At 43.6% G+C, this 15,283-nt stretch overlaps 1 protein-coding gene across 7 annotated transcripts in view; it reads right to left on the bottom strand.

Annotated features, from left to right (window-relative positions):
* LOC134541511 (S phase cyclin A-associated protein in the endoplasmic reticulum) overlaps positions 1 to 15,283 on the bottom strand; it is a 236,805-nt gene that overhangs the window by 142,408 nt on the left and 79,114 nt on the right. For all 7 annotated transcript variants that reach the window (XR_010076648.1, XM_063385011.1, XM_063385018.1 and 4 more), the window contains 2 exons: positions 14,438 to 14,522; positions 9,934 to 10,033 (listed from right to left, as the gene is read on the bottom strand). Coding sequence is in view for 6 of the 7 variants with exons in the window: in XM_063385011.1 (XP_063241081.1) it covers positions 9,934 to 10,033; positions 14,438 to 14,522 (185 nt within the window). In the remaining variant the exon portion in view is untranslated. The remainder of the gene's footprint in view (positions 1 to 9,933; positions 10,034 to 14,437; positions 14,523 to 15,283) is intronic.

The raw sequence follows: 15,283 nt of genomic DNA, 5'->3' as shown, positions 1-15,283 counted from the left end.
AATCTTAGGGCCAGACAAATGCCGATTAGTTAACACTACATTTTACAACCATTTTTATGACATATATTATGTTTTGTGTATTTGTCAATAAATATGTGACACGTGATGAATAATAAAAAATAAATCTTTCTCTTATCATTTAAAGTAAACACTATTAAAAAATTTTGAATGAAGGAAAGTGTGTAAAACACACAAGTCTAAAAAATATTTTTGAGTATTTGCGTGGGGATAACATGGCTTTCGAACACTTACTCCACAAATATGCACGTAAAGACGGCTAAAAAAAAGGACATTCGTCAAGCGGACCGCCTGCTACCGAGGTTCCATTCCGGGCGGCGTCAGTCGCAAACGGGAAACGTGACGGACGTTGTCAGTTGTCAACGTTTCGTGAATTTTCCCGTTGTGACCCCCCCCCCCCCCCGCCTTCCCGCCGACACCACTCTGTCACCACTACCTTTTCACCGTTTTACCTTTCCTGCATCTCCAACGATCTCTGAGGCGGCGAGATGTTATCTTCCGATTCATTTGAATCATGGATGTGGCATATTGTGAACACAGTACCAATAGTAACATAGCGTCGCTATCTTCTGCAGACTATTGGCCAATCAGATGATGTAGGCTAAACAAAGGTACACTTAAGCGGTTCTTTGCATTTGATATTCAAGCCGACCTACACTTTTGTTAAAATCGCTGTATGTCAGTTCTTAATATAACTAATATTTGTTTTTAACATACTAGTCACGAACTATTACGCTTTTTCTACACTAAAACTCTGACAAAAATAAAATCTTTTATTACGGAAACAACGAATTAGCACTTCATGACAAATTAGTTCGACAGTTAAACTATCAACTAAAACATTTAATGTTGGACTAATGATTTGTTTCTGCCGAGATTGCATGTGAGGTTTTCTCTCCAATGACTATTCCAAGAGTTGGCCGTATGTTAGGTAAGAGCGTCGAAACTATCACGTTTGTACCAAAACAACAGTCCAACAGATATTGCTGAATATCGTACATATAACAGTAAATACATTCGGCTTCTCACGAACTAAAGAGTGCAAAAATACTGAAACATTTTCTGGGGAATAAAATTAAAGATTGGAACTATTGTACCTGTATATATTTATTGTGATATTAAGACTACTAATAACAACTGCCGAAACAGCAGAATGATTTTTTGTTACAGAGTCCTTAGAAAACTTCCGGTCTAATTGTTTTTCTGAAATGGTCTCATAGATATCTTAGTTACCGAGATAAAAAGTCTATTAACTTGGCAGTCCAAGCCAAATACTAAATACAGGCATAATTAATAAAACATATTGCCTCTCAGAAAAAAAGGTTTGCCAACTATTGTTTTAACCATTTTCAATCCACCTTTTACGTATTTCTCTAAATAAATAGTATTTTTTGATGCGAAAAGAATTTACAATGCCTTACTTCGGTTATGAAAGTCTAAGATAAGCCAGAAAATGCATTTAACCACTTTTAACAGCTTTATGTCACCCTCAAGTCAAGTTTCAACATTGTTAGAAATTACAGCACGTTACACGAAGAATGCTCTGCAAATAAACGAAGAATTGTTCGTATTTAATAGAAAGTATGCCATATTTCAACTTACGAGTTGTGTTTATTGGTATAAACAGGGCAAACACACAGTGGGAGAAATAAGTGTGGTTTTTGCATGAGTCTTAACCAGTTTATTTTATTTCTTTTATAAAACAATATTATTCTCGTGGGTTTATGTTCAAAGTGAGTGTCTTTGTACCCGTAAATTTAAGAAGATAACGATGGATAATTTATAACCAGCGTTTTTCGTATATTTAATGTGAAATTTTTTTAAAGTGAAAGTACATGTTATCATTAATTTTCTGGCAACATTGCGAGCAGCAGTTTTATTTAAAAAAAAAAAAAAATCAGCGGGATTTCTAGTTGCGTGATTAAATAATAACTAGATTTTTTCCTAAAAAAAAAATCATTTTAATACTGGGGAGAATGGTAGGATCGGAATCCAAGGATCCAAAGGAAGGAAGCATGATTAAAGGGAAACCTTTTTTAAAAATAGAAACCTACGTTTCAAGGGGGATTCAGCGGTTTGGCCTTTGATGTTTGCTGGAAACACATTCTACCCCGTTTCATCACCTATGAAAAGTAACGTAAAAAAATTCCCACGAACAAAAAAAATACAACCTCATTTGTTTAAGAGGTGCTGCATATTCACCGCCACCGGGTGCTCAGAGGACGCCAACAGAGTCCCAGGGCCAATGCCAATTCCCGGGGAAGGAACGTTCACAAAGGAGAGCGACAGAAATACACGACGTCGTTTTAGGTACTCTTTTTTTTGGGTCGTTACCACAACGCCGAAATAGCACAACGCCGAACGTACAATGATGCCGAATACCATAACGCCGAATGCCAAATTGACCGCAACGCCGACAGCTATAAAACTGCCGTGTACCACAACGCCAAAATACAGTAACGCCGAAAAATGTTGCTACGGGGAGGGGGGGCCACAGGAGCAAAATTAAAAACAACTGAATGAATTTGTGTACCTAACCTAACCTAGCCTAACCTAACCTAACCTAACCTAACCTTACCTAACTTAACCTTTGTGGCAGTGCTGCAATGACATTTTTCGGCGTTAATGTATTTCGGCGTTGTGGCATTTCGGTGTTGTGGTGCGTCCCCCTTTTTTTTTGTAATATTAATGCACGTATTATTGTTTACTGGTTATAGAAACATTGGTGCAGCACCACGTGCAGAGTGAGGGCGCGTCATTCACCCTCGAGTGTCGCTCGTCCCTCCCTTTTCTGCCGCGCAGATACGAGCGAGCCGTGGAAACAAAGCTCTCAACAGCAAGTCGGCCTCTGCTGTTGGGTCGTTGCCGTTTGCAAATAATTACACTTGCATCAATACCAAAACACTTTCCGAAACTGCTCTAAGCACGCGCGCGCTCCTGAGATAACCTACTGAGACAAAGTATTTAGTATTTAACCTTATTTTAATACGTTAATGAGGAAGTTATGTGAGAAGTATTCAAAAGGCAAAAAATATTCAGAAAATGTTTTCGATGAAAAATTAATGAAATGGTGTATCTGCATTATCACCTATTTGCAAAACTAAAACAGGCACTTCTGTAATGTAAGATATTAAAAAAAAAAAAAAACAATTTAATGCTTGTAAGAGTATATCTCGGTTAAAATGTTATAATTTAACAGAACAAGAACAAAAATAAAATTAATACATTTTACATTTGCTCATATTATTTTCCTTCTTGGGTTGAGGACCGGGTGTCGCGCATACTGCAGAAGGCAATGGCGAGCCACTGCAGAACAATCTCGTCTGCCCTAATCATTTTGAGGCCAACAGCCAGCGGACTGACCAGATACCAACCCCCCCCCCCCCCCCCCAAGCCAGCCAGAATGGATAACCCATCATTACTAGTTTAGAAGTAAACGGCAGAAATAATTGCAAATTCGCAAACAATAACATCTGAAGGAATGCCCGTCGCTGTAATTAAATCTACAAGTTATTATAATTAAATTAATATTAATTGTATATTATTAAACTGTCATAAATTTAAATTATTACAACGCTTGTTCCTTTTTTTTACAATTCAGTTAATAAGTACCGATGGAAAATGCATGATTCAAGTATATATACTACCACTTAACACTAAAACTGTGAAATTAGCTGTAAATATGTAGCAAACATTCCACAGCCAAAAATATTCAGACAAATAATATTGTTACGAACATGAGCAAGGCCGCGACACGTGCAGGTGCACAGCTGGCTGACATCAAGTGGCCGCGCAACATGTGACGTTCCGCGCGCACCTGGGTCGCCACTTCCCCTCCCTCCATCACTCAGCTCCCCGCGCGGCGCTGTTAGTTCGACATCCGAAACCTGACAGCCGCGGAGTTACGCGAGTCACCGACACGTGTTTCGTGAGATTTCTGCCGTCGGGTCGGTGCGGAATGACGCGACTGGCCCCAGCCGCACTCGTTATTTCTGGAAAGCGCCTGGGCTGATATATAAGACGAGGACGCCGGCCTCAGAGTCAGAGTTCAGGTGGGAGCTTTCCCACGGCGGAGTTTCCGGGGCGATAGTGCCGCGGGTGCGGCAGAGTGGCGAAGTCCTTGGACGAAGGTTCCAGGGCAGGGAGTGAGTGGAGTCGGGAGTTTTCCCGCGGCGGAGTTTCCGGGCGATAGAACGGCGAAGTTCCTGGACGAAGGTTCCAGGGCGAAGAGTTCAGTTCCGGGCGATAGTGTCGCGGGCGCGGCGGAGTTCCGAGCGAAGTTCCCAGCGAGGCGTCGAGTGGGATCTCGGCGAAGGGAGCTGCGACGGCGGTGGCGGAGTGCGGCGACGGAGTCCCGCGGCGGAGGTCCGCGAGGGGTGCTGCGGCGAGAGTTGCGCCAGAGGTGCGGCCCAGCGAGGTGTGCGGTGCGTGAAAACGAGTGACTGAGGAAGCAACATTTTTTTAAAGTGCAATTGATTATTTGCCATTTTAGAAGATTAATTGTGACATAAGTAGTGGCCATCAATAAAACTGTGTAGAGTAATAAAGTCTTTAATTGGACTATCCTTTACGAACCCGGTAAATCGTAACAATATGTACGATTAAGATGCTTACAACACAGGAAAAGCTTTCATTGGTTCGCAAATAAAATTTCGCTGAACTATACCAGTGTTTCAAATTTTAAAGTAATCTCGACGTTTGGAATGCCATGTGAGTAAAGAGTTTTGACCGCAAATTACATAATGAAATTGTTGAAGCACAACAAAAGGTTTACGTGGAATAAAACGCGGAAGTGGTTCGCAACAGCTCCCAACAGAAAGCCGGTAGTATGTAGTTCTTAGTGCATGAGAAACTGCAAGCTGGAGTTCTGGTTCAAGACTCAGAGTGGCTGTCAACGTGCCCGTTTAGGAGGACAGCATTCACCTCAGCAACTACGGGGTTTGGACTGCTGGGACCTTGCCTGCCTTCAGATCTGAGAGGAGCAGAACATTCTCAGAATGGTATGACGAAGCTCTTCATGAGACCCCCTGTGACCAGACAACCTCTGGCTCAAGTTATTTAAATTTTAAATGATTCATGCAACGGGGAATTCCGATTTAAGACAATTTCTTGGACATACGCCATAGCAATTTTGCAGCGAGGTCGAGCATATGGCCTACTTATAAACCGCCATTCCAGTGTCCGATGTAAGTGGGTTTGTACATGTTGACGGGAACAGATGCCAGTTCCCGAAACGTCGCAACTGTTTTGTCATAGGAAACTTACTGTGTTCGTCGGTGTTGTCCATATTATCATTGTGTTCGTATATTTGCTGCGTTGTCCAGGTGATGTTGTATGTCTGCATTTACTATTATTGTTAAAACTGTCTTGTCGTTGTTAATCCACTGTGTTCGTTCTGTGCTGTTATTATTTTTTTCATGACTATAAATTCCTTCAACGGAATTCTTCTTTAAGTTTGAATGTGATCGTCTGGGCTGCAATCGCTGTGTTGTCCATAATACCGGTTTAGGCTCATCGTTGGGTTTATCCATTTGGCATCAGCAGGTTTAGGCTGGTTTTCTGTGGGTTTATGTTTTGTGTTTTATTTCTTATTTTGTATTCATGATTTTTTCCCATGACAACAGTGCAAAACTGCTCTCACTCAATACTCCTCCCTGGCCTGCTGATGATACAGGCCGCATGGACACTCCTCACACCTGACCAATGGTGGCGTGTAATCCCCGAGCCCTCGCACAACGAGGAAGAAAGCCAGAGTTTCAGAGTGACGTTATACAGTAATAAGGACAAAATAACGGAAGCAGTGTAACATAGGGCATGCAGGTCTAATGTATTTATTATGGGACTATGGCTTGGTGGCTTACTCAGTTTTGGCTTATAATTCGTGAGTAAATCGACCATGTTCGAGCGTTTACGCCGCTTCAAGCCTGTGATCAAGAACTCGTCGGCCATCTTGGATGACGCCACGCCTGCCATCTTGGAATCCACTATTTTGAAAATTTGTAATTATTGAGCTAGATATTCGGAAAGAATTACAAAATTCATAAAAATTACACTTATTATTTTAGTAATTGATTAAATGGATTTCCGTCTTTGGTTATATCCTCGATCAATACAAAAAATATTTTAGACAAAAAAATTATTATTTATTAAAATATAGCAAAAAATGATAAAAGAGTCAGTCATTCATCATATACCAGCCTATAACTGATTCGTTCGATTCCTTACTGGGTTCAATCCTTGGAAAATTCCTAATATTTGGGAACGCCAATTCTAAGCAATATTGCTACACCTCTTCCCCGCAGTCATTATCACAGTGCTCACTGCCATTGTCGTCTGTTATTCTTCTGCTGAGACTGCCGAGACCTGTACTGCCGTGCTAAGACAGAAGAAGTGACATCTTCAACTGTACTCATAATTAGAAATTAAGGTTTAACATTTAACATTGTTCATTCCGTTGATCCCTCATTTTTTTGAAGTGTTGGATTCATTGTTATTGTTTTATATTAGGAGAGTGCATTATACGTGAAATTATTAATTTATAATTAATAAATGAAGCCATCCCATATTTCATTTTAAATTATATATTCAAGATAAGGCAAAAAAAAAAGAAGTTGTATTTGCCTTATTATAAAAGTTGTAGTTGCACCATGCTCGTGAATAAAAAGTAGTAAATGCCGTGGATACCACTTTTAAAAAAAATGACGATTTGTCACTTACGGCGAAATAACTTAAATAAACTACATAAGAAGGACCATAAATGCCAATATATTAGAAAGGTTTTTCTTAAGCATTTCCCGTACATACGCGACCACTAAGTGAACTCCCTGGTAACAACTGGGACAGTGCACCGGGGACCTCGGGCCGCGACTGTACCGCGGCGGGCCCGGGCGTACGTGAGCATGTTAAGGCCCGTGTTGACAAATAAGGCCGCGCGTCGTGTGTGCGCAGCGCTCCCGAGACAGATTACTTTGCGTGGCGCGGTAGCTGGCTCCTCCCAGACAGAGTCTCGCTGCGGAAGATGACCTTGTTTGCGCTGGCCCCCGCGGGGAGAGGGGATTACACACAGGGCCGTGGTCGTCACACGACCAAATAGCCCCCCTCCTCTCCCCCGGCAAACACAACATACGGCCCGCCTCCACGCTCCCCCTCTTACACTTCCACACATATAAGCCTTTCCTCTTAGCACCGGGAAGCGATACCTGCGGCCGCGGTACAGCCGGCGCAAGGCGGACTGCCTCGCTGGGGACCGACCTCTCGCTCGACTCATCACGAGCAGAGAAACTAAAAACACGCATTTCATTTCTAAGATCTACCATTGTTATTTCAATTCGAAACTGCCATTTACTCCAGAATCGCAAGAATGCCGCATACAGCAAAATCACACAATAACTCGCAACGTACAGTCTGTGTAACGTAAGTATCGAATCTGACAGTTAATGAAGGCCTGCGCATCATTCTGCCACTCTTCATGTGTTGCTTCGCAAGTGACAGTCGAGAAATGGGTAACACTGGCGCTACTATTGACGACTGTCAAAAATTTATACTTGCTTCATGACTTAAGGCTTTAATGAAGAACCAGGCCCAGTGCCAGCTGCGACAAACTGCTACCTTGAGAGTCAGGGAAGGAGATGCCCTCGTGGACAGCCAGGTGACTGCTGCCGGACACCGGGGACCAGTGGCCACGCACTGACCGCTCCAAGGGCGAGGCCCCCCGTGCGCGGGCGAGCTGCCCCGGTCTACCCCCGGGGCAGCGGCCCTCAAGTCAAGCCCGGTCCGCTTACATACACACTCGTCAATTACGTCACTCAACTGAAGTGTCGAACAGCTACATTCTAATATTGTTTGAATTACATCGGAGCAGGTGAAGTTATTATTGCAGATTCTTCAACATGTAAGTATTGCACATGTGCTTAGAGTCGGGTAAGGTATCAGGAAGGACTCTTGGAAACTGAAGTGAATACAGAGGTAGAGCTCGGGCGAGGCTGCGCGACACGGGATTTTTTTTCGTGATCAACAAGTACCGTGCCTACAAACACGTGACACATTCGTTTGGCCAGTCAGCATCAACGATGTTCGTCGGAAACAAAGTCATAAACATAGCTAAAACAACATAACTAAACAGGAACATTAAAACTTTCAAACGCCTTAGTTCATGTAATTTTCGCATTTTACCACCAGAAAAAAACTGCAAACAACCCTCATCAATAAATCAAGCAGTCAAACAGAAAAATACGAGCGTGTTTCAAACGTGTGAGTGGAGTCCAGGCGCGACAACAGTGAAACTTATTGCTTACCAGTTATAGATAGTAATACATTATTAGAATATTTTTATTGAACAAAAGATAATAATTGAGAATAGTAAGTATGCAGGTATGATCTCAAATGAAAAATGCCTTTTTCCGCATCCTGTACTCTCGCATCCGTAAACTGGCATTTATTGGCGGTTTTTTTCCCCACGTTGCCTTTGATAATACCTCTTATCTTCTTCTGCCTTTTTATTGTTTTTAGGCATGACGTTAAAGTCACGATCTCTAACTGCATAAAATTAAAGAAAAAAAAACACTCGAAACGCACATTTATTACACTTATAATGTCTATCTCACACGCCTATTAAGCCCTTTTGTCATTTCAAAACACAGTTCACATACCAAAAATAAATAACACTTATAAAACTAACCTCTTAAGTCTATATATCCTTTTTTAACGTTTTCAAACATACTATTCGCATGAAAACGAATCGTACTTATAACGATAATTACACAAATCAAACTTTTAGACCCAAATAAATAAATTGTAGATACTTAAAAATAAAATAAATGTCGTAGCGTAAATCGTTAGCCGTTACGAAAACTGAGGAGTAGACAGACACATCAGCGTTACAAGAATTTCTTAGCATCACTGCTGCGTCATTTCTACCTCTCCCATACCGTCTCCCCTTCCGGCCGTTACAACTAGCATATAACATGCTACACTACGTAACTAACTCACCCCCCCCCCCCCTTTTTTTTTACATCTTCCCACTCGACTGCTAGTGCATGCGTTGGAGTGGCGTCGCCGCTGACGCACTCTCCTCCTTTACCGGTTCCCCCACCACGTACCTCACTGTTCCCCTCATGCAATCGGAATTTTCGTAACACTCGAAAATTGTAGCCTCCTCAGCAAATAAGTTTCACTGCAAAAAAAATCCGTTTGCGCACGAGCGAGGAATGGGCGGAGATAGCAACACCATTGTTACGGCCCTGTGAGCAGGTGTTCAATAGGTATCGATCAGTGGATTTAGAATACTGTGTTACGCAGTTAACTCATTGACTACATGAGTTGAAAATGAACGTTTTCATAGAAAATGTGGCCTGCTGTGATACACTATGTAAACTCAAACGGGCCGTCCAGAACAAGCGACAGGACATGCTAACTACTGGCATAGTGTTGCTTCACGAAGCGCCAGACGCACCCAGGAATTCCAGCAGCAGTTATGTTGAGGTGTTTCATATCACACCTCCTCCAAGCCAGATATGTGTGGCGATGATTTCGAAAAGAAAAGTACACTTGTAATTTTCAACTGTATGTAATAAAATTTCCAAAATTACGAGCCGTCATCGGTCACCAAACGGGATTATTATATTTTTCGAATTAACCTCGTCTCGTACCTCAATTCCTCAAATTTGGGAGAGGATCCATAAACACCTGTGAAAGGAAGAAATCAACCCGCTGTTTTGCCTGCACAGTGACGTATAGCTAGGCCGGGGGCATAGCAGTCCAAGCGCGTCACTACATCTATATCCACGCTGCTCCTTGGACGGATAGCAAACGTCTCTCGCTCAGCTACCGCGCACCACGCACCACGCACCGGGCACCACGCACCGGGCACCACGCACCGGGCAGCGTGGCGCTACAAGGACCTCGACGCCCGCTCACCTGATGACGTCCTGCAGGCGACACGACACCTCGTCCTTGCAGCCGTGCTCGCCCTCGCCAGCATGCTCCAGCACCTGCGCCAGCAGCCTCATCAGCGCTCCTGCGGACACATTCGCACTCATCACACGGCGTCCACTGGGTTCATCCACATTATCATCACCGTCGCTGTCTGCTGTCCTCGTCCCAACGTGTTCATCTGTGTCCATTACCTCACTCCTTCCTAAATAAACATTATGCAAGTTCTAACTAAACAAAAACAATGGCAAGACGTTCAGAAAATAGACACATTTATCTTAGATTTATAATTGTTCCTATTATTTGAATTGTAATTTATTCATCCTTGTTTAAGTATAATGTTATATAACAAAGGTCAGCATATGACCACCCTAAATTAACCAGTAATTACCTAGTTATGTGATCTTCATCATGCTATACGGTCTTTTCGAGCAAAATATTTACTTTCATGAAAAGCTACGTATACTTTCACGTGAGATGGAAAATGATGAGATATCTTAACCACTGACATGTCGCCTTGAAGACAAAAGACAGATGAACAGCCAATCACTGAATCGTGGTTGTAGGAATAAGTGTTGTAGCCAAAAGGAAGGGGTTTGTACCGGGGAAGTACCCAGATATGTAATACTTGTTATGTATGTATTTATATTGGCATTGTTTCGTTAGTCGTTGTTTGCGGGACGGGCCAGAGGTCGCGCCGTCTCGGCGGCTTGGCAATGTGTATTTACAGCCGTCAGAGGAATAAACAGTATGGATTCTGTTCAAATTATTTTATTTAAATGCAAAGAGTAACATTCTTTGTATAATTAGAAAACTATTTAACGAGTTTTCAACCCAGCTACCTGCAACAGTTGCCAAGATAATCTTCTAGTGTTTGTGTTTGTGCAAATAACAATCGTCGTCATAGCAGGCAACGACTGTGACTCTTTACAGGTTCCAGAGTCCGCTACACTCGTGGAGCTCCCAGCGGCGCAGTCCGCGCGGCGTTACACCGTCTCGAACACATGTTACACCCTCTCGAACACTACATGTTACACCCTCTCGAACACTACATGTTACACCCTCTCGAACACTACACGTTACACTCTCTCGAACACTACATGTTGCACACCGTCTCGAATACTACATGTTACACCGTCTCGAACACTACATGTTACACCCTCTCGAACACTACATGTTACACCCTCTCGAACACTACACGTTACACTCCGTCTCGAACACTACACGTTACACCATCTCGAACACTACACGTTACACCCTCTCGAACACTACACGTTACACCCTCTCGAACACTACACGTTACACCCTCTCGAACACTACACGTTACACCCTCTCGAACACTACACGTTACACCCTCTCGAACACTACACGTTACACCCTCTCGAACACTACATGTTACACCCTCTCGAACACTACATGTTACACCCTCTCGAACACTACATGTTACACTCTCTCGAAAACTACATGTTACACTCTCTCGAACACTACACGTTACACCCTCTCGAACACTACACGTTACACCCTCTCGAACACTACACGTTACACTCTCTCGAACACTACACGTTACACCCTCTCGAACACTACACGTTACACCCTCTCGAACACTACACGTTACACCCTCTCGAACACTACACGTTACACCCTCTCGAACACTACACGTTACACCCTCTCGAACACTACATGTTACACCCTCTCGAACACTACATGTTACACCCTCTCGAACACTACATGTTACACCCTCTCGAACACTACATGTTACACCCTCTCGAACACTACACGTTACACCCTCTCGAACACTACATGTTACACCCTCTCGAACACTACATGTTACACTCTCTCGAACACTACATGTTACACCCTCTCGAACACTACACGTTACACCCTCTCGAACACTACACGTTACACCCTCTCGAACACTACATGTTACACCCTCTCGAACACTACATGTTACACCCTCTCGAACACTACATGTTACACCCCGTCTCGAACACTACACGTTACACCCTCTCGAACACTACACGTTACACCCTCTCGAACACTACATGTTACACCCTCTCGAACACTACATGTTACACCGTCTCGAACACTACATGTTACACCCTCTCGAACACTACATGCTATACCCTCTCGAACACTACATGTTACACCCTCTCGAACACTTCATGTTACACCCTCTCGAACGCAACATGTTACACCCTCTTGAACACTACATGTTACACCCTCTCGAACACTACGTGTTACACACCGTCTCGAACACTACACGTTACGCTCTCTCGAACACTACATGTTACACACCGTCTTGAATACTACATGTTACACACCGTCTCGAATACTACATATTACACACCCTCTCGAATACTACATGTTACACCCTCTCTAACACTACATGTTACACCCTCTCGAACACTACATGTTACACCCTCTCGAACACTACATGTTACACACCGTCTCCAACACTACACGTTACACTCTCTCGAACACTACATGTTACACACCGTCTCGAATACTACATGTTACACACTGTCTCGAATACTACATGTTACACACCGTCTCGAACACTAAATGTTACACACCGTCTCGAACACTACATGTTACACCCTCTCGAACACTACATGTTACACCCTCTCGAACACTACATGTTACACCCTCTCGAATACTACATGTTACACACCGTCTCGAACACTACACGTTACACTCTCTCGAACACTACATGTTACACTCTCTCGAACACTACATGTTACACACCGTCTCGAATACTACATGTTACACACCGTATCGAATACTACATGTTACACACCGTCTTAAATACTACATGTTACACACCCTCTCGAACACTACATGTTACACCCTCTCGAACACTACATGTTACACCCTCTCGAACACTACATGTTACACCCTCTCGAACACTACATATTACACACCGTCTCGAACACTACACGTTACACTCTCTCGAACACTACATGTCACACACCGTCTCGAATACTACATGTTACACACCGTCTCGAATACTACATGTTACACACCCTCTCGAATACTACATGTTACACACCCTCTCGAATACTACATGTTACACCCTCTCGCACACTACCTGTTACATCTTCTCGAATACTACTAATATACTGGTATCATCCCAAAGTGAATTTCCCAAGTTGTGCCCACCCCTAATCAAACCAAATAATGAGTGCGAAAATATCAAGCAATACAGCGAAAGGAAAGATAGTGAAAGTGTTAAATTAATTCAAGCAGTTGATAGTCACGTGGTTTTGGCCCAAATTGCACAAGCATCTCGAAAATGTCCTATCACACTCTCAATGTTCCTTGTTAAAAGTTTGACAAAAATACTATTTTATAACTCAGCCTTCTGCTTTAAAGAAACTTTTGAGTGACACATAACCATTTTTTTTTTCAACATAGCATAAATTTAGCAATAGACTACGATTAAGTGAAAGTGGCTTAAATGCGTTTTAGCGAGTGAAGTAGTCAATCAATTTCCGGTTTTTTTTATGTTTCATGTGTAATACTTTATGTTCCAACATTACATCACCTACTCACACAGTTAGAAAATACAGGAAATTCCGCTGTAAGAAGTGTAAAATCAGTTAGATACAAATAAATGTTTGCCGAAGCGTTCGTTTTTTTAATAATGACGGGATGAAATGAGTATCATGCTTTGGAACATAATACGCGTGGCAATTATGTGATGGAACCTCGGCAATAATTTTCGGTTTCAACCTGCCTGGCATGGTTAGTGGGAAAGCCTTCATTTCAAAGACGAGAGAGCCACACCTGAAGTTCCCCGAAGTTCATGCTCGCTTTTTTTCCCCGTTCTATCTCATTTCACAGTATCTTTAATGTAGCTATCATAACCAAATCAACCGTCCACAATGTTTTAAAGTATTTATAATGTAGCTAACCTAACCTAATTGACCATTAGTTACAATGAACCAAAAAAAAAACCGAAGATGCACGATCAGACGTTTGGCTCTCTCGTCTGTGAAAAGAAGGCTTCCCTGGTTAGTGACGCAACCTACAGCCCCTACTGACTCGGACGAGCTGCTTGGCTGACGACACAGTCCACATCACGTGTGTCGCCACGGCGCCGGACCACCGCCTCCTTGTGCCGTATACTCCTTCGCAGTTTTCAGGGGAGTGGGGGGGGGGGGGGGGGAATTATTAATCGCTCCGCGGAGAGGGTGTTAGTCTAGCTATTTGGCTTTTCTTGGATGAGGGGGTGACGGGGTGTGACACCAGACACCGTCAGGGCTCGGGGCTGTAATGCGGTGCTAAGTGGTGGCTGGTTGTGAAGATGAGGGGGTGCATTATAGCATACACGCTGGAGCCGCCTCGGGCCACGGCCGTTCACAGTACGGGCCCACCCTGAGGGTGTTTCCTCCCTCCACATACGCATGTGCCTGGTTGATTTTGCAGTCCCGTCTCTGAAATCGCCCTTGGTCAGATGCCACACCTCGGCAGAGCTTCGTGCACTCACCTGCGACGAGGTCGACGGGCAGCGACGCAGACGACCTGGAGCTGGCGGCGGCCGACAGCAGGCTGCCCTTGTCGGGGATCAGCTCCTGCGACAAGCCAACACCGCCCTCCTCACTGACTCGCCACTTCACCTCACCAGAAGCTGAACAAGAGGTCATGCATTTGGATTGTAGTCCATCGCAAAACGAATCCACGAATATCCTCGGTCTCCAGCGCCGCCTTACCTGAGCACACACATGGTTGGTAGAGCTTAAGAAGAAACCACGCGATTAAAAAACTGCTTTAGAATTAAGTCTGTTTACGAACAGCATTTAAGGTAACACTGAGAGAAAATGAGTAGTATTTCGCATTATTTAAGGGTGAAAATGTTTAAACGCGCGTTTTCAACATAATTCTAGGCATGGAAAACCCAGTACAGAACCTTGCAAGTACTCAATGTTTTATGCACAACATGAAGACTGCGCGCCATGCTAAAAGCTCCAGTGAGGTGCACTAACACAAATACAGTCCTGACCAGGCGGTACGACACCGGCCAAGGAGGGCTGGAGTGATAACGAGAGTGGACGGGCGAGCTCAGACTGCGCACCTTGCTAGAAGCTCCAGAAGGCGTCACTAACACAAATACATCTCTAACCAGGCGGTACGACACCAGGACAAGAATGCTGGCACGTCTGACATTTAAGTCCGGTATTCATGTGAAAATTTTTAACATCTTTAACGAGGACCTGATGTCTATTATGTCGACAGCAGCGGAGATTGCGATGGCGGAGAGCCCAACAACTGCAGAGATTTTGGTGGAAGGACCCGGGGACCCTGATGTCAGCGACATCGATGACGCAGATCCTAA

This window comes from Bacillus rossius, assembly GCF_032445375.1.
Source record: "Bacillus rossius redtenbacheri isolate Brsri chromosome 4 unlocalized genomic scaffold, Brsri_v3 Brsri_v3_scf4_1, whole genome shotgun sequence".
In the NCBI taxonomy this organism is placed as follows: Eukaryota; Metazoa; Arthropoda; class Insecta; order Phasmatodea; family Bacillidae; genus Bacillus; species Bacillus rossius.
The sequence above is the reverse complement of the archived record's forward strand: the minus strand, read 5'-3'. Positions and strand labels throughout refer to the sequence as shown.